The 19,307-nt window shown below is 36.9% G+C and overlaps 2 protein-coding genes across 4 annotated transcripts; one reads left to right on the top strand and one right to left on the bottom strand.

Annotated features, from left to right (window-relative positions):
• Positions 1 to 418: 418 nt before the first annotated feature.
• LOC108606753 (myosin-11) lies at positions 419 to 9,908 on the top strand. 2 transcript variants are annotated; one of them, XM_017997167.2, is made up of 16 exons: positions 419 to 651; positions 1,760 to 1,974; positions 2,050 to 2,120; positions 3,037 to 3,224; positions 3,280 to 3,458; positions 3,513 to 4,494; positions 4,552 to 4,764; positions 5,407 to 5,497; positions 5,787 to 7,446; positions 7,506 to 7,608; positions 7,667 to 8,119; positions 8,178 to 8,360; positions 8,420 to 8,914; positions 8,971 to 9,198; positions 9,260 to 9,499; positions 9,562 to 9,908. In XM_017997167.2, exons 2-16 carry the CDS (start codon positions 1,793 to 1,795, stop codon positions 9,622 to 9,624), a joined length of 5,331 nt encoding a protein of 1,776 aa, XP_017852656.1. In that variant the 5' UTR covers positions 419 to 651; positions 1,760 to 1,792; the 3' UTR covers positions 9,625 to 9,908. The 2 variants fall into 2 exon arrangements, with proteins under 2 accessions (XP_017852656.1, XP_017852646.1); XM_017997157.2 differs by having other exon boundaries at positions 3,019 to 3,224.
• Positions 9,909 to 13,617: 3,709 nt separating this feature from the next.
• Positions 13,618 to 19,185, bottom strand: LOC108608413 (heterogeneous nuclear ribonucleoprotein 27C). Of its 2 annotated transcripts, XR_001915550.2 has the most exons (4): positions 19,062 to 19,185; positions 16,628 to 17,436; positions 15,682 to 16,569; positions 13,618 to 13,734 (listed from the first exon to the last, which is right to left on the bottom strand). XR_001915550.2 is itself a non-coding variant. In XM_017999772.2 (3 exons), exons 2-3 carry the CDS (start codon positions 17,120 to 17,122, stop codon positions 15,799 to 15,801), a joined length of 1,266 nt encoding a protein of 421 aa, XP_017855261.1. In that variant the 5' UTR covers positions 17,123 to 17,436; positions 19,062 to 19,185; the 3' UTR covers positions 15,195 to 15,798. The 2 variants fall into 2 exon arrangements, 1 of the variants encoding a protein (XP_017855261.1); XM_017999772.2 differs by lacking the exon at positions 13,618 to 13,734 and having other exon boundaries at positions 15,195 to 16,569.
• Between the last annotated feature and the right edge of the window lie 122 nt (positions 19,186 to 19,307).

Genomic DNA, 19,307 nt, shown 5'->3' with positions numbered 1-19,307 from the left:
CGGGCCGTGCAATTGGTGCGACAGAGATGCAGCGATCGCTATAAGTATATTTCGAGTGCTTAAGAAATCGTGCTTATATCAAAGATACATAAAAATATATATGTATGTAAATGTGTGTGCTTGTGTGCGTCAAGTGAAAATTGAAATTTTGGAAATTTCAATTTTGTAATTGAAAAGTAAACAAAATAATTTATCAAAGAAAAAAAGTTTTTGGATAATATTAAATGTTAAGTGTTGAGCAAAATCGTTTTATGGGACTATGGAAAGTGCGCTGCTATTTAAAATAAAAGCTGTGCTATTTTTAAAACACAGCTAATTTTTATCACAATTTTCCTAGTGTCTCAATCAAAATATTTAAAGTGGCAAGTGCTTGTGACAAAAATAATTTAAATAAAGTTTAAAGTTGCTTTTCAAATAGATCTAAATGCTTAAAGCATTCGCAAGAAGTTACAGCTGCTGAACACAAAAAAGTTTTTGTGGTTACGCAATTAAACGTATTTGGTAAATTGAAAGAAAAGCAAAAAAAAAAAAAAATTGCGCACGCTTTTCGTTTAATCCGTTCGAATACGGAGCAGATGCAAGCAGCGCTGCCGTGGTCCCTATTTCCACTTGCCCCAGCTTTAAACTTATCTAAATGCGGAAACTCTTTGTGTAAGCCCAAAAAATAAATAATATTGCAAACAATATGCAAACTGCATGCGCCAAACAACAATCGAACAAATTTATATTTAGTCTAAAAACGCTGATAATTATTTATAACGTGCTAGGGATTTGCAATTTGTTGTGTGTGAGAAAGAGATTGAGAGGGGAAAAGAGAAATACGCGCGCTGCTTCTCTGCATTTAAAATGAACGCTCTCTGCTCTCTTATCGAGTTCCCTATTGAGTTTTTATTCCGTACTCAATTTATATTTTTATTTCATTCGTAAAAAACATGCGCCAAGGCATCCTAATTTACCTGTGCATCGCCCACCTGTGAAGAGCGTAACTCAGATAGCTCTCTAAGAGATTAGAACGCTCTCTTTTGCACTGCTAAAAATATACATAGTATGTAGGTGTAAACATTTGTTTTTGTTTATATTTACAAATATACTTATGCTTTGGCTGCATAAACAATGAGAGCCTATCGATCGACTAAACATTATGGAAATCTAAACTGTTTATCAGTTTAAATTGATCATAAATTTAAAAATATGTATTAAATTTTAGATAGTGTGAAAGCTTTTAAAATTGAATGGGCTTCTATGTTTATAACATTTGAGTTTTATTAAGCTATATCCATTTTATTATTGGATAGAAAATTAAAATTCAAATCAATATGTGTGCACCAGTTTCTTATCTAGGGGTAAGACCCATACAAATCGTATTGATCTATGTCAATGTAAAAATAAAATGACCAAGATCTTTTATATATATATATATAAATACACATGTCTTTACGACATAAGAGCTATAAGCCGTTTGATTGATTTACGAAATAAATGGATAACAAGTGCATGCAACTGAGATGTTCTACATTCAAGCGATATATACTATATTATGTACAACATTCTTCAAGTAACTTGGAGCAATGCCAACAAATTTCACATTGTTTTGCACAACTTAAAAGTTTTTATTTAGTGTAGAATGCCCTGCATATGATAATGTACACAATAAATTGTAAAATGCATATTCCCCATTTGTAACTAACAGGTGTTATTTTACAAAATACTCTTTTAGATAGACTTAATTTCCTTAATTTTACTATTTTGTACATTTCAGAATATTCCAAACAGCAAACTTGTATAAAAACAGATGCATCATCTGTACCCATCGCTGAAAGGCGATCAGCTATGTCCCCTCGGCTTTCATCCACAGACACGTTATCCCACAAGATGTAAACGCTGCTTTCGTGATTACAAAGAGCATGGAGCTCGACGTGGTGGCGATGATGTGGCCGCATCATCGCCAAATTTGTCTGATGCGCAAAGCTCGCGGTAACTATAACACTAGATACCAAACTATATATACATAAATTTTATTATCACACTATAAAATTTACTTAATAATAGGCCCACATCACGTACATGGACATCCACGCAAAATTTAACCAGCGCTAATGTAAACAATAGCAATGATATAGGTACGATTCATTATATACTAGCAAGAGTTGCAACTATAACTTAACATTTTAAGCAAATTTAAACACTTTGTGTATTAAAAAGTAGTAAGAAATTTTGCTGCTTAAAGCCTTGGCAGAGTGTATTGCTTATTTACTATTCAAAACGAAACTAAATAATTCTGTTTTTCAAAATTTAACTATTTGTCTTGTATTGTATTAAATTTCACATTTGCCTTACCTTAATACAAAATATTATTTTTAAACAATTACGTAGAAATTAATTTTTATAAGGTTACTCTACTTCAATGTTGTTTGCATCTGAATAATAATTTTTAAAAACTAACTAGGAGCTTAAAATTTAAATAATAGATATTTGTATTTTTAATTTTTGGTTTTTAAGACATTAAGTATTTTTAAAGTCATGTTCTTTGTTATAAAAAATATTTATCAAATTTAAATTGTTCATTAAAACATGACAAGTAGTTTAGTGCAACTTAAGCATATCATATAATATAGTTGATAAACATAACATAATACTATTTGCCAAAAGCTCTATTTATAATAGTGTACTCGCTGTAGTTAAAAATGTATTTTGTTTCGTAGCACACATAACTGTACACGGTGCTCGTTAACTTTTTGTCACTTTCACTTTCTTTCTCTCTGTTTCTTTTTTACATGATTCTCACTCAACATTAATTTTGCATAATGTTTGCTAACACACTTTTATTTTGTTAACCCACACAATTTAAAACTTATAACGGTAATTTGTGGACACCAAACACCAATGTGACTGTCACTGTGACTGTGATTTGTAACTGTGACTGTGTGATGTCAAAATGCGCTGCTTGCACTTACACCAAAATATAAAAAAATGCTCGTTGTTCGCCTGTCTTTTCGCTGCATTTACTTAAACGTACAGTTGTCCACTTCAATGTAGAGCTAAAGAAGCGTCCAGTATCGTGGGCATCCACGCCAGACATTGATGAGCAGGCCGAGGCGGCAGCAAAGCGCGCCACGATTGCGTCGGCGCAACCAACGCGCCCAGCGGATGATCACAATGTTGCGGTGACGCTAAAGCTGCCAGTGCCGCCCCGACGCCATACCACCGCCTTGGATATTAATGAGGTGAGAAATGCCAAGAGGCGCTTCAAAACTTTATACTTTTAATTGTTACTTGCAGCTGGAGCCAAGCCGTGTCACTGCTTCCCCCAGTAAAACTTCAAGTATTCCAGATGAGCTAGTCATCCTATCGACCGACAGTCTTGCAGAGCGTGTGCGCAAAATGAATTTGCTAAAGAAACAGCGCAGCCTAAACTCCAGAGAAAATAGTCGCGAACGTTCGCTGCCACGCAAGGAAGAGTACGTTGCCTTATTTATAAAAAGTCAACTATTAATGTCAGCTCTTTTTTTTAGGGAGCATGAAAGCAATTCTACACCACCTGATCGCCCAGAGCGTAGCAAATCCGGCACAGCACTTAATCAACAGACGCAGCAGCAGTCACAGCAGCCGGAAATCAAGCGCGCAGCCTTGCCACCCAAAAAAGTGCCAACAGTAACTGTAACCACAGCCGCAGCAACGTCCAGCAGCAGCAGCAGCACCACCAATACCACCATCGTCAACAAAGTGTCCACCACAAGCGCCAGCAGCAAACAAGCCGAGGTGAAGAATACTAGCGCTAGCATGAACGGTACGCGACGCAAGGAAACGGATGCTGGCGACAGCAAAGAGCTTAAAAGACAAACCGTGCCAGCGGCAGCCGCGCCAACAGCTTCCAATTCCACCGCCAGTTCTCTTAAGGAGCAAATGAACTTGCTACGCACTGAGCTGGAGTCCATGAAGACACGCGCCGAGCGTGCAGAGCGAGAAAAGAGCGATATATTGCTTAGACGACTGGCATCCATGGACACTGCCTCCAATCGCACTGCAGCCTCAGAGGCGCTCATTTTGCAGCAAAAACTAAACGACATGAAGGAGCAACTGGACCGAGTTAACGAAGACAAACGCAAGCTTAACGTGCGCATGAAGGAGCTGGAGCGCAAGGATAGCGCTGCGGAGCTTAAACGCAAACTGCAGGCAGCAGAGCAAATTTGCGAAGAATTAATGGAGGAAAATCAAAGCGCCAAAAAAGAGATTTTGAATTTGCAAGCAGAAATGGATGAAGTGCAAGACACCTTTCGCGATGATGAAGTCAAGGCCAAGACAAATTTGCAAAAGGATTTGGAGAAGGTTACAAAGAACTGTCGCATCTTGAGCTTTAAGCTAAAGAAGAGTGAGCGTAAAATCGAAACGCTAGAACAGGAAAGACAAAGTAGTTACAATGCAGAGCTCTGTATAAAGGTGAAGAAGCTAGAGGAGGAGCTGCGTTTCTCCAGTGAATTAACGCGAAAGCTGCAGGTGAGTAAATAATGTATAAATCAAGTCTTTTAATTATAATTTTAATTGTTTTTTAAGGCTGAAGCTGAGGAACTACGCAATCCAGGCAAGAAGAAAGCGCCTATGTTGGGTGTCTTGGGTAAATCCACCTCAGCAGATGCTAAAGTAACGCGTGAGTCACTAACACGTGGTGGCTCCCAAGAAGATCCGCAGCATCTGCAACGCGAACTGCAAGACTCCATAGAGCGCGAGACTGATCTTAAGGATCAACTGAAATTCGCCGAGGAGGAGGTAAGCTCTACACAAACGTGTACTCAATTTAAAGTTTAATCACTTACCAATTCTACACCAAGCTGCGGCGTCTAAGAGCAAAGACTAGACAACGTTTCCAATTGAGTCGTGGCACACAGACAGCTGATATGCTGGACTTGCCCTTAGCCTTTCCGCGTGCCACACAAACAACAAAGCTAGTAACAACCGATGTAGGCAGCAATACTAGCCTTGAGCTTAGCGACAACTCAACACAAACTTGTAACGATCTGAAAAGCTTTTCGGTTGAACGTGAATCGTCACCGCTTGTATCGCTCTTTGCGCCTACGACTTCAACTAGACTGGTTAGGACAGGCTCCTTACTTTTTCCCAGCGCCATGTCGCCTATGCTTCTAGGCGGCGTCAGTGCAGGTAGTTGATAAACTAAGAACTGCAGTATCAAGAAAAATTATATAATTAGTTACTGCACTGCGATGATCCAAATCCACGTTGAGCTGTAGCGCAGACTTTACTTATTCCTTTGTGTATAAATATGTTTAATTTATGTCTAATCTCGTAGTTAGCAGCTATATAGCAGCACATTCAAAGTGACATAATTTTTATCCTCGAAAACGCAGCATTTATATGTTTCAAAAAATATCAATCTATGTTTTACATTTTCAGGCTGAGCATATGAGGAAAAAGGTGACTCGTTTCGAGGATGAAAATGAGTCATTGATGATGCAGTTGAAAAAAATGGCAACGCGCTCAAGAAGTAATTAAAAATACCAAATTTGTATTTACAACATGTTAAAGTAATAGTTGTTACTAACTTTTGCTAACTTTAAATGCTTATCTTGGCACTAACTGACTTACTCATGCGCTTTGCTTTTCAAATTTAATGCCAATTTTTCTCGGCTGCTCATAAGAGTGTATATAACTAATGTTGTCACTAACTTCTCTCTAAGCATGCTAATTATTCAAATATAAATTGCTTAAATAATAATACTAAACATGTTGAACTTTTAACGTTACCCAAATTAATTCATAACTTTAATTTACAGCACGCAAGCTAAGTCCTGCACCACATGCGCATCGCTTGGCGCCCGAAGTGCATGCAGATCGCGACGAAGGCATATCCGATGAAGATGATCCTGCAGAGCTACGTATACTACTCGAGCTAAATGAGCAAGAGGCTTCCATACTGCGACTAAAGGTTGAAGATTTGGAAAAGGAGAATGCCGAATCGAAGAAATATGTGCGTGAACTGCAGGCTAAGCTGCGACAGGATAACAGCAATGGCAGCAAATCCTCATTGTTGAGCTTTGGCAACGCTGCAGAGAAGAAGTTGAAGGAGGAACTAGCACAGCTGCAGAAGAAAATGCAAGAAAATGAAACCAAACTAACAACTGAGAACGAGAAATTGATTAAGGAGAATAAGCGCTTACAGCTGCAGACGTTGCGCCGCGGCAGCTCCATAGAGAAAACCAACGAAGCTGAGCTGACAAAACTTAAGGACACTTTGGCTGTGGCGCAGCGTGAACGCGATGAGCTGACTGCTAGGGTAAAGCGCATGCAGTTGGAAGCAGAAAATCAACTGCCCGCTAGAACACCAAAGCGTGTTAATGACTTAACGCCCAAAAGTCATTTGAAGAAATGGGTGGAAGAGCTGGAAGATGAAATAAGCGAGATGCGTGTACTTATAGGCAGCAGCGGAGCCCAGCAGCTAAAGTCTTTGCAGTCAGAGAAGTCCAACTTGGAAGAAGAGCTGGCGAAGAACAAACAAAAGCTAACTCTAGCCGAGGGCGATGTGCAACGTTTGAAGCTGCTTAATGGCAACAGCAGCAAAGCCACAGAGCTCGAACAGAAACTTAAGCGCAGCGAGGAGGAGAGCAAGAAGTTCAGCAGCAAGCTCAAGGATCTGGAGGACAAGTTGAAGAAGACTGACAGTCAACTTAAACTAGCAGAGAGCAGCAGAAGCACGCTAGAAGCGCAAAGCAAACGAGATAAAGATAAGCATAGCCTCAACGAAAAGGAACTGGAGAAAGCAAGCAAGGAACGCGAAAAGCTGGAAGCCAAGCTAACCCAACTGGACAGCGATCTTTTAGCTGCTAAAAAAGCTGCTGAGAAAACTAAGAGCACGCTGGAAAAGGAGCTCAAGGATGTCAAGAGCAAGGCCAGCAAATCAGACAGCAAGCAGGTGCAAGAGCTTAAGAAGCAGCTCGAAGAATTGCAGTCTACACTGGGCTCAGAGCAACAGCGCTATGAGGAACTTAATACACACTGGGAGAAGCTTTCGGAAGAAACCATATTGATGCGTGCGCAGCTTACTACAGAAAAGAAATCCTTGGAAGCTGAACTCAATGCCAACAAGCAGAAGCTGGCGGATATGGACACCATACGAATTGAACGCACTGATATGGCGCGCAAGCTCAACGAGGCACAAAAGAAGATAAACGAGCTGGAGGTGAAGACTTTGAAGAGCGGCAACAATAGCGAATATGAGCGTACAATGCTCAAGAATAAACTCGCGGAGAAGGAGCATGAGTATGAGCGTTTGCGACGTGAGAATGAAATGAATATTGACTTAGTGTTTCAACTGCGCAAGGACAACGATGAAGTGAATAGCAAGCTGAGCGATTTTAATCGCATTGAGCAGGCGCAGTCATCGCTCAATGGACATGGTGCCAGGCGCGAGGCGGAGATCAGAGAGCTGCAGCAACAGTGAGTAGTCTATGAAACATTTGCAAATCAATTATAATTGCTACAATTATTTTTTACAGATTGCAATCCACTCAGCTGCAGCTAAAGTCTGAAGTGGCATCCACACGACTGCGCTACGAACAACAAGTGAAGAATCTCAGCGGTGAACTCAACTCGCTGCAAGTAGGTCAAATAAACATAATGTCAAAAAATAGTAATAATGTATTTATTTTATCTACAGCGTCAATGCGAACGCTTCAAAAAAGACAGAGATGCGTTTAAGCAAATGCTGGAGGTAGCGCAAAAGAAGATTGGCGATCTCAAGGCAAATAATACGGGACGTCAAAGTCGTAGCTCCATGCACAGCAGCGATGATGATGACAAGAGCAAGATAGCATATCTGGAGCAGCAAATAGGACATCTGGAGGATCAGCTGGTGGAGGCGCGTCTTGAGTCTAGCAAGGTGAAAACTGAGCTGGTATCAGAGCGCAGTGCGAATGAGATCAAAATCTCGGAGATGCAGTCCAAATTAAATGAGTTTGAGGAGGAGCGTGTTATAGGCTCAGGCAGCACCAAGCTGCCAGGCATGAAGACCAAGCTAGAGTTGTCCTGGCAGAAGGAGCGCGAAGATCAACAGCGCCTGCTGCAAGAGACGTCTACCTTAGCGCGTGATTTGCGCCAAACATTGTTTGAGGTAAATTAAAGCTTATTAATGCTTTGCAGCGTGGACTAATAGATTTTATTGCTGTTAGGTGGAGCGTGAGCGTGATAAGGAACGTCTAGAATCCAAGCGTAAGCTGGATCAAATTAAACGCGGCACCGAGGAAGAAATGGAGGAGGGACGCAAAAAGATCGCCGAGCTGCAATGCGATTTGCTGGAGCTGCGTGATGTGCATGCCAAACTGCGCACCTCCAATGAGAAGCTGAGACGTGAGGTAAGTTCACAGCAATTACTAGTAGCTGTACTACTTCTAACCTTTGCTCTCACTTGCAGCGCGAACGCTATGAGAAGGAGCTCATCAAGCGACGCATGGAACAGGATGGCGGTGAGCGTAAAGTTGGTGCTTTGCTGCAGACGGTAGATGAGCTGGTGAAGATTGCACCTGATCTTAAGATCAGTAGTACAAAAGCGCCCAGCTATGAGCACACTTTGCGTCCGGAACAGGCTAATGTCCGCCGTAGTCGCAGTCCATCGCCCACATTAAGCACATCACAGATTACCAATGTGCTGGCACGGCTAGCTGAAGCTTCCGAGGAGCTGCGCAAGTTCCAGCGCATAAACGAGGATGAGCAAGAGCGTAGTCGCATGCGTCGTGGTGGTCTGCGCCGTGCTGCCTCGCAGGAGAACGATCCACATGGCAGCACCAGCTCAGTGGCCAGTGCTGCAGGTTCTCAGCGTGGCGGCGGGCGATTATCACGCAATTCCGCCAACAATGGCAGTCTTATACGCAAGAGTCTATCGTTGGATCACTCCATACAACGCGATCAGGTGACATAATTGTTCTTTTTTTCTGTCTTTTTACTAAGCTGTACTTTTGTTTATAGAACATTTGGCGACAGGATGATGGTAGCGTAAGCTCCATGCAGTCTATAGACTCGGAGCTAGGCGGACTTGTGCGGGATTCTAGTTTGGACTCTAGACTAGATTCACGCTTATCGGGTGGCTCCACTCAAAGCGACATACCACGTGGTCCACGCAAGAAGAAGAAGGGCATCATGGGCAAGCTGCGCAGTTTGACCAAAAGTGGTCGCAATTCCGAGAGTGAAATATCGGTAGAGCTCTTAATATATTAATTTTTTCTTATATGCTCATAAATTTCTTATATGCTCACAGATTCAAGGATCTGATTCAGACATTAGCGTTGCTAGCGACATGAGATCCAGCAAGAAGGATCTGCGTGGCCGTCTCTCTGGCATGTTCAAGCGGTCCGGCTCCAATTCACGCAGCGAAAGCATTGAGCGCGCCAGTTCCGAGCAAAGACCTGTAGCAGTTACCGTTGTAGGACATCCAGATGGACCACAGCCACGCGAGCCACCGCCTGCCAATGCGGTTACACCCAAACCCATACGTTCGGTAAGCTAATGTTCTCATTTAATTTAAATTTTACTATAAACTGTTTATTTGTTTTTATTCAGATCCCCAAGCCACCAGCTGGCACACCCACCACACCCACCACAAGACGACGCGTAGCCAAGTAGTCCACACAAGTAATAAGCCAGAACATCCATCATTATAACCATCAACTTAGTTATGTACACAAACACACACTCGCCTAGTTGCTTGAGTTCCCACCAAGGACATGCATGTCCTAACTACATATAAACTGCATATAGTGCTTATCACTTTGTATGCGCATTTTTTTATACCAACTGCATTGGGACTTGAGCTACATTTAATCATCGTATTTATTTACTCGTTTTTACCTATTTTTTGTTGTTTTTTATTATTTAATTTGTTTTTGTATTCGTGATTACAAAATAAAAAATACACACATCTTTTTTCAAAAAGCTTATGTTGCTGATTTTAAATCAATCTGTAAGGAATGTAGGATAGGAATATTCTTCGTTCCTTTCATAGGGAAAAAATTAGTTATTCAGTAAGTTATTGCGCATATCGAAGTCAAATTGCTTCAAGGAATCAGCTGAAACTTGGTTGCTTGGATGCAGCTAAGAACGTTCAACAAGTAGCTCAAGTGGCACAAGTTCGCTGTCTAAGTCTTTATATACCATATACCAAAAGTATGCAACAGGTTTTAACTGCAAGTCAGTCGCAACTATTTTGACCCCTCTGATCAAATCACAATGAATAAAAAAAGATTAGAGTGACATTTATTCTATTTACTTGCAATTTATGTATATATTCAAAGTACTCATATTTTTTTGGTTTTTTTTCTTTTCTTAAAACGTTTTCATTTTTTTACAAACTACAATAATTTCTTTTTTTAAACATAATTAGAAATTTGTTATAATTCATTTCGTGTATTTTAGTTCACGTTTTTTGTAATTTATTACATTTTTTAAAATAAATAAACAATTTAAATTTGAACTTTAATTTAACTCGCAGCTGCATACTAAACATTAAATTTGTTTGCATTTAAACCAATTGATCGCCTTTATAAATAATATAGTACAATTTGATGTCATTTTGAGTACGTGGCATGTCTAGAGCTCTATATATACTAATTATGTGGTATTTTTGGATAACAAAGAGTAAATATTATATTATTAACATACTAACACATGTTGCACAAAATAAAAAGCAAAAATAACTGTTTTCCATTTCTTGGGTGTTCATCATTAATAAATATTTTGTTTTGTTGTTAAGAGAGACGTATGTAGGGGGTACGTTGCTATATATTTTATGGGTATTTTTTATGTTTAGCTTAGTTAGCGTTCTTAGCAATTTATGTTCTTTTTGGGGGGTTATGTTTGAAGTAAGTCTGTGTTACATTTATACAAATTTTATGGTTACGTTCATTATTTAGTATTAATGCTTTAATGCTGGGTTGTATGTGTGTGAGTTGCATTTGTTATTGTTATTAAGACAATTAATGTGTTTTTTTTTTTAATAACAATGTCATTGACAGATATTTTGTTCACTTACTTTCGTCGCTTATACTCGTTTTTTATTTTACTTATTTTTGTTTTTGATATTACTTAGGCACTGTGTTCGTATTACATTAAAAAATTAATTAAAAATTTAAATTTAGGTATGTATAAATACATTGTAAAAAATTTGCTTTCATTAAGTTTTTAAGTTACCATAAACTAAAATATTTGCAACATTGCGCTATCTCTCTCTCGCTTTCGATCTATATGTATGTCTCTTGCATAGTTTTAAGTTTTACTGTTGTTTCTTTATTTAATTTAATTTTATATGTATGTATGTTTGTTGTTGTTCGGTACTAATGTTAGCTCTAAAAAGTACATGTAGAAAAAGTCTTAAAAAAAACACCTTTTAAAACTAAAAGTTTTGTAAAGAGCTTAAAGTATGTTTGAAAACAAGTCGCAACACTTATACGCCTAAAAAACTGTTATACATAAGTGTTTTACAATATATACGTTTGACTGTGTACAGTTTACAGTTACGGCTAAAAGTAGTGTACCCAATGTTTACTTCATTAACTGCGAATTCTTAGCGCCTAAGCCCCAACTATTTTATGTTTTGTTCTTATATAAACTTTAGTTGCGTCTTATACATACAAAAAGAAAACCCAAAATTGTGTGTTTTCAACTAATTTATGTTATGTTAATGCCAAAAACAAAATTCAATACTTAGAGAAACTTATGTAGGTTTAGCCTATACTTCTGAGTTTGCTTACTTTTTTTATTTTATGAGTTTACGTTTACTTTCGTTTATATATGTTCTTCAACTTAATACTCGCTCTATCTGCTTTCATATTTTGCATGTTTTACAGTCTCAATTTTGGTTTTTCTTTTTTATTTTGCATAGTTTTGCGCTTTTTTTTTGTTTTTTTCGTTTTCGCTTTGTTTTGTTCTATTATTATTAACTACGTACAAATTAGTGTTTTTGTATTCTATGAACTGTTTGTAAGTTTTCATTAGATTACCACATACCTACCTCTTTTGTTAGAATTTATGCTTAAGAACGTAATGTAGCCGCTTGAGAAAACGTAAGGAAATAAACGTAATATTTGTGTAATAGTTATATCAAAAACAAATGTCACTTTACTCAACCAATTTGCGTTCTCTCGCTTCTCTCTTATACACATAAGCAATGCAATGTTCTTAAATCATTTTTTCTTTTGTCATATAATCTTGCTTAAGTTGATATTATTATTATAGACACAACATAACCTCAAAGAAGCCTATTTTATAATTATTATTATAAAAAACAAGTACAAATCATGCACACACATGTCTTAGTCTGTCATATTATCTTTTTGCAATTTTCTGTTATTTTTCGTTTTTTTCTTTTGTGGTACGCCTTGCCTATATAAATTTAGTCATTACAAAAGGTTTATTTAGGTGGAATCGTTTTGTCTTAGGAATTTAGCTTAGATAACTGTTATAATTTGTTACTTATTTCAAATCATTGCTAGTTGTAGTCTTTAAATGGCTAATACAAGTACAGCTGTGTATGGTAAGGATAAGGTTGGGGCCAAAAATAAAATTTTTATAAATTCTTGCAAATTGTTTATTAATGCTGTATGCCCTTATGTATTTACCAGTCGCAAGTTCGTAAACCAAAGTCCAAGTACTATTTGTTTCCCCAACTAACTATAGCTATGTTTATAATGTATACAACGGTATTTTTCATGCATTAACATTTATGCTATTTTTCCCAGTGTTTGCTCTCAGTTATATTTAGTTAATCTTTTGTGTTTTGGCGCTTCGTATTTCGCTTAAATGTTAAATTAGTTCTATTTTCATTGTCATTTAATGTGTCGCTTAAAATTGCTGTAAGAAAGTAAAATGTAAAAATTTTTGTTACACTAATAAATACCAACAAAATATATAGTAATTTCAACAATTGTACCCAGAATTTTTTAAAAATAAAAACAAAACCAAATACACGAAATGACATCAGAAAACAATACGTTGTTTTTCTTTTTTACCTGGACATTAATCTTAGTGTATGTGTGTGTGTGTGTGCTGTTCAACATTTATATGCTTAAATGTTTTTTCTTTCCATTTTTTTTTGTCGAAGGTGTCATACTTCATTTTTTCTTTTTAATTTTTTTTTGTAGTACAATATTTAGTTTTATTTTTTACTGTTAAATTGATATATTTATGCATATATTTATATGTATTGTATATAGTATATATAATTGTATATAGTAGTTGTATTACGTTTAGATTTGCATATATATGTAGTTCCATTTATTAGGTATTCTTTTTTATTTTAAAAAATGTTTAACTTTAAATCATAAATCGTACCGTTTTTAAAAAAGAAATTGTTTTACAATTAACAGTCAGTGTTGTTTGTTTAATATATTTTTTTTAGTTTTTTTCCATTACTTTAATCCTTGCTTTAACTATTTTTATGTATATTTGCTTGAATTAGTATTAAATTTTTGTTTTTGTTTACCATTATTACTTATGTCAAATTGTTAAACATCACTTTTTTTATTTTTGTTTTTTTTTTTGCATGTGAAAAAAGCATAAACATAAGATATTTTGTATAAATGTAATGATCTCTCATATGTAGTATAGATATATATAAAATAATAATCATATAATGTGTATTCTTATAAAAGTACATCAGGTGTGGTTTTTATAATTTTTTTCTTTTCTGCCCTTAACTGCAATTTCTTTATACCAACATCATTTTAAACTTGCTTGTTGCTGAAAAAAAAATTAAAAAAGAATTACAAGAGGAATTTTTTTTTTAAATATGCCTCAACCCAAAATTATCGTTGGCCAATAGATATACATACATATATACAACACACCAAACACTCAACCACACATACAAAACACAAAAAGATTTTTGTTGGATTTTTTCAAAAATGTTCAAAACGTTTGCTACGTTTGAGTCTTTACTTTAGGTATTTTTCATTTTTTAAAAAAGTTTGTATAATTACTAATTAAAAAGAATTTTTTAAGCATATATAGCGGTATATATATATATATAAAGGTAAATGTAATTTAAGCAAAATATTAATTTTATGTATTTGTAATTTGTGGGCTAAGTTAAAAATTATGCAATAAATCACCGAAGTAAAAAAAATAAACACAAATATAGTAAGTTAAGTTAAATTATGGTAATTTAAATGTTAAAATTATTGTAAAAATAGCAACAAAATGTTTACTTCAGTATAATTGTATGTAGTATGTATGTATGGGGTATGGTAAATGTAATTAGCATTATATATATATATATATGTATGTATATATACTTTAATAATTAAATTTGTAAAATCGCAAATGTATATATTATTATTTTAAAAAGTAGTTTACTTAAATTGTTTGTTATTGTTGTTTACACATTGAATAAATGATTTTTCAAGTTATTAATAAGAGTAAATCATAAAAAGTAAATTAAAGTTGTATATGTATATATATATAATCATTTTTAAATTGTTTTTGTTGTTGTTTATATGCACACGCTAGTTGTTGTTGTCTGCTTGGCAAACGATGAAAATTTGAAAAAAATGTGCAACGCAACCTCTAAGCATCGTTTTTCAATTCTCTTGCTCTTTTGCTTTCTTAACTCAGCTGAGTTGTTTTTTAACTGTAATTTAAATTTACGTTTTAATTTATGCATGTATATATATATATAGAGATGTATATAAGTATGTATATAGTTTTTTTTTGTTTTTATTTATATTTGTTAAGAGCGTTTTCGTATCTTTTTGTGATTTTCTCTTTTGTTTTCATTAACGCTGCGACTGTTGCTTACTTAAGCTTCTTTCTCATTTTGTTTGACTAAATAATAAATCCAACACTATATAATTCTAGTTTTTTCAAGTTCAACTTTTGCTTACATGCAAACGACATACGACAATACGCTTATCAATAAGGTTTTGTTTTTGTTTTCATTATATATGTAGTTTAACTTTTAGCTAGTTTCTTTATCGTTTACTTTAAATGGTAAATTTATAAACTTTTTGTTTTTTCACACGCGCTCTATTTGTTGCATTCACGCTCTCTCCCTTACAGGACTAAGGCAAGTTGTTAGCTACGCCTTGTCGCCCCCAAAGGGAGTTAGGCGTTAAGAGGCGTGGTGTGTTGTGTGTGTTTGTGTAAATGTACAATTTCGAATTTGTTTGTATTTACTAATTTGTTTTGCTTTAAGTAATTAAGGGATTTGTTTTGTATATTTTTTTTTAAGTATAATTTCTCTCACGCTTTCTCATAATTAAGCTTACTTTTTTGTTGTATGTGTGTGTTCAGTTGTTGATTTACACTTTACTCTTGTATCTAATTGGCTAAGATCATCATCATCATCATTACATATATAAATCTTCACAATTCTATTTTGCTTTTCGTTATTAATATTTTATGCAATGTAGTAAATTATAGTAAATAGCATATATAGTACAAACAAGTGTGTGGGGGTGGTGGGGGATGTAGTTTGAGGGGTAAAAAAATGTACCTTCACTCTCTAACTTGCTCTCATTCTGTAGTGTTGACTGCTGTTCTTTTTGTTTCTCTTTTTTTTGTTTACATACTCATTATAGCATAGTTTATACATATATATATATCAACTATATATATCTATATGTGTGGGTGGTGTTTAATTTTAACGCAAAATGTGTTTTTAAACAAACAGACGACGCTTTAGCTTACAATTACCAACATCTTTTTGTCTTCTTCATCATTCACCTCACGTTCGACGTTGATCGACGCTCGACGTTGCTCTCTCTTAGTGTGTGTGTTGTGGGTATTTTTGTAGAGAGAGAGAGCCTAGACAGCCTGTGAGGCTGCATACGGCGGCTGTGTGGAGCTATCGTTGCCGTACGCTGATCTTGGTCCGGCACCGTAGTTGGAGGCACCCTCCTGCTTAACATAGTTGCTATAATCGTAATCGTAGCCGGAGCCATAGCCGCCATAGTCATACTCGGAGCCAGACTTAGAGGCCGAGTTGCCGGGACCGGTGCGTGGCATGCCGCCCACAGGTCCAGTGGTAGATGGTCCACCCGCTGCCCAAGTCTGAGCACGTGAGTACATGTCACTGGCGGTGCCAGCACCAGCGCCAGGTGCGCCTGTTGGCCCAGCTGAGTTTGGTGGCATATTCCACGAGTTCCAGCTGCCGCCGCCCGATGGTCCAGATGGTGCGCCTGTTGATGTCGAGTTGTACATATCATAGCCGCCATATCCCTGCGTTTGCTGTGGTCCCGCATAGTTGGACCACTGTGGTGGCGGGCCTTGTGGGCCAGGTGGTGCACCCCAGCCTTGGTAAGAGCCAGGACCACTGTTTCCATAACCATAGCCTTGCTGCTGTGGCGAAGTACCCCAGCCCTGATAGCCAGGTAGCATATTAGGCGCTCCAATGGGCATATTTAGTGGTGGACCACCCATCTGACCATTCTGGCCTTGCATCATGTTGATGGGAGCATGATGTGGACCCCAGTGGCTGCACTCATTGCCAAGCTTGCCGTAAGCTCCACCGACAGCACTGTTGTTGGAGTTCTGACCACCAGAGCCATCGCGTGGCTCGGCCTTCTTAATCTCCACCTGCACGTGCAAAAAAGATTAGCTGGGGGCATAAATTTAATGGCCAATAAACACTAACCTGCTTGCCATTCAGATTGATATAACGCTCATTGGTCACATGCTCCACGGATGACTCCTCCTCAAAGGATAAGAAGCCAAAACCGCGCGATTTCTTCTTCTCTTGATCGTACATGATAACCACCTCAGTTACCTTGCCGTAACGTCCAAAGAACGTACGCAAATCCGTTTCGGTAACATTCGAGGGCAAACCACCCAGGAAAACCTTGTAGCCGCCACCCTTCTTGGGCTTCTGCAGCGTACGTGGATTACACGGCTTCGGATCGATGGTGCGCCCATCCAATGTGTGTGGTCCATTCTGGAGCACATGATTCACATTGGTCGGATCAGCAAAGGTAACAAAACCAAAGCCACGCGAGCGCCCACTCTCATTGTTCTTCATGACAACACAATCAATAATGTCGCCAAAGCGGCAAAAGTAACGCGATAAATTCTCCTGCGTTGTCTCCCAGGATAGGCCGCCCACAAAAAGTTTGCCCCTTTCATCTTCTTCCATGATGTTGTTTTGATGATTGTGAGCTATGGCGCCGGGTAGGTTTTCAATAATTGACGTAATTTTGCGGCTGTTTATATTACACGCGTATAGAAAATTATTTTATGCTGCTGCTGTTGCTGCTGCTTCTTCTCTTTGTTGTTGTTTACACTTTACAGATTTTTTGTTAACACTAGTTGCTTTTTTTTTGTTGTTGTTGCGTATGTGTACAAAGAGGGTTTGGTTTTAGTTGCCAAAGTTCTTATATATTTTTTATTTATATGTTTATTATTTTTCAAAATAATTAAACAAAAGCCACGACGTTTACACGTAACTTTCTAAAAAGGCACCCAAAAAGAAAAAGAGAAAAATATTTTAATTATTAAAGAGCGAGAGAAATACCAAGTGTTTAAACTAAAATTAGTATGGCCACACTGGTATACAAAATAGGCACACAGGTAAAATGTAGGCAGCCATCACAACCGGCCGGCACGCACACAAATGTACACAACACACACACACATGTATACACTCACACTATTTAACAAAATATGCTGCTTTGCTTGTCGAACTACTTTTTTTTAGTTTTATGTGCGGCATTTGCTTTTGCTCACAAATTTTTTTGCTTTTTTGAGCTTTGCGCTATTTGCCGTTTGTCTTTTATTTACACTCTACTACACAAGTAAGTTTTTTTTCATTTGCTTTTTGCTGTGTCACAACATGCGCTGACTTCTTAGATTGGACCTTAGCGCTGTCCCAGCCAACAGCGTCATTCATTCACACACATACACACACTAAACCACATACATATGAGCGCAACCCACAAGTGCCTTAGCGTGTCGTGAGAACTGTTTTTTTCTTTAGTCTTTTTTTTCGAGGTGAAAATAGCAAAGGGCATGCCGGTTCACCACTTGCGCGCCATTTACAGTTACATTCTTACAAACTTTACACTGCACTTGAAACCTAATAATAAATATTTCGACAATTATTACATACAAATTATTGCATAAATAAATTAATAAGTTTCAACAGCTAGAGCACTTTTGCGAGACTGTAGCTACACACACAAGCACATACTGACGTGCGTAAATTGTGTAAAACCATGTGGCAACGCTAGATGCTATGTGAAAGCGAATGTACAACTAAAAAGAAAGATACAAAAAGCAATGCCCTCAAAATATGTACATACATACATATGTATGTACATATGCTTTTAAAAAAAAAATAGGTTTAGCAAATGTTACAATTTACAATTTGTTGCTTTCGATTACAATTAGCACAAGCATTAAATGCACAAAAATGTAAGAAATTCACCACGAATAGCAAGCATAGGCGCGTTGGCTACTTACAGAAAAAAAAAACAAAATGGAAGACGTGCCGATGACGACAAAAAATGCTACAACAAAGAAAACTAAAGAACTGATTTCCAAGACAATTAAATTGCGCTGAATATGCCGCAAAGGTATTAACAGTTTTAAGAACTTGATAAATTTATGAAAAATATAGAAGCCGGCAAATTTTTATAAATTTTAACAAAAAATTAATTACAACGCAATTTTAAATTTTTTTGCATGATTTTTTGTATTTTGCACTTTCTCATACAAACACACAGTCAAACGCACACGTGTCAAAGTGTGTGTGTATAAATGGGTGTGCTTGAGCGAATATGTGTGTATTAGTGTGCTGTTATACATAGCGCTTTTTGTGTGTATTAAATATGAAAATTTCCACTTGAATAGTAAAAGTGTAAAACTATAACATTTGCAATTGTTACAAACAGCAATTGTACTTATGGTAGCACATTTAATTATTTGTCGCGGCACAAAGCATATGCAAATCAGTTTGCCTGGCAGCTGCTGCGCTGCTGGAAAGGCAGCCGAGGCTTTTTCTTGCTTTAGCTTTATTTAAAGTCTCATAAATTGTTATGTAAAATGTGTGTTTTTTGTTTGTTTTTCATGCTTACCGTTTGTGCCAAGTGTTCGTCTGTGGTTTTTTAAAGATTTCGCACTGCAAATTCACTAAATTTAAGTGTTTATTCCTTAAAAAACTAGCTTATAAATAATTGTATGATTTGATGCATACGATATATAACCTAACTTATGATAGAAAACTCGCCACCGCCACGTTTAATGATTACAATTGTAATCGATACATTTCAATTGCACGCCTCAGTTTCTGGCAACGCTATGACAGAAATCGAGCATATGTA

This window comes from Drosophila busckii, chromosome 2L (genome assembly GCF_011750605.1).
Source record: "Drosophila busckii strain San Diego stock center, stock number 13000-0081.31 chromosome 2L, ASM1175060v1, whole genome shotgun sequence".
In the NCBI taxonomy this organism is placed as follows: domain Eukaryota; kingdom Metazoa; phylum Arthropoda; class Insecta; order Diptera; family Drosophilidae; genus Drosophila; species Drosophila busckii.
The sequence above is the reverse complement of the archived record's forward strand: the minus strand, read 5'-3'. Positions and strand labels throughout refer to the sequence as shown.

Coding starts and splice junctions, on each gene's coding strand:
- LOC108606753 (XM_017997157.2), top strand. CDS start 1,793: ATGCATCATCTGTACCCATCGCTGAAAGGCGATCAGCTATGTCCCCTC. Junction 1,975..2,049: donor TCTGATGCGCAAAGCTCGCG/GTAACTATAACA, acceptor ACTTAATAATAG/GCCCACATCACGTACATGGA. Junction 2,121..3,018: donor AAACAATAGCAATGATATAG/GTACGATTCATT, acceptor TTAAACGTACAG/TTGTCCACTTCAATGTAGAG.
- LOC108608413 (XM_017999772.2), bottom strand. CDS start 17,122: ATGGAAGAAGATGAAAGGGGCAAACTTTTTGTGGGCGGCCTATCCTGG. Junction 16,570..16,627: donor TCAATCTGAATGGCAAGCAG/GTTAGTGTTTAT, acceptor TTGCACGTGCAG/GTGGAGATTAAGAAGGCCGA.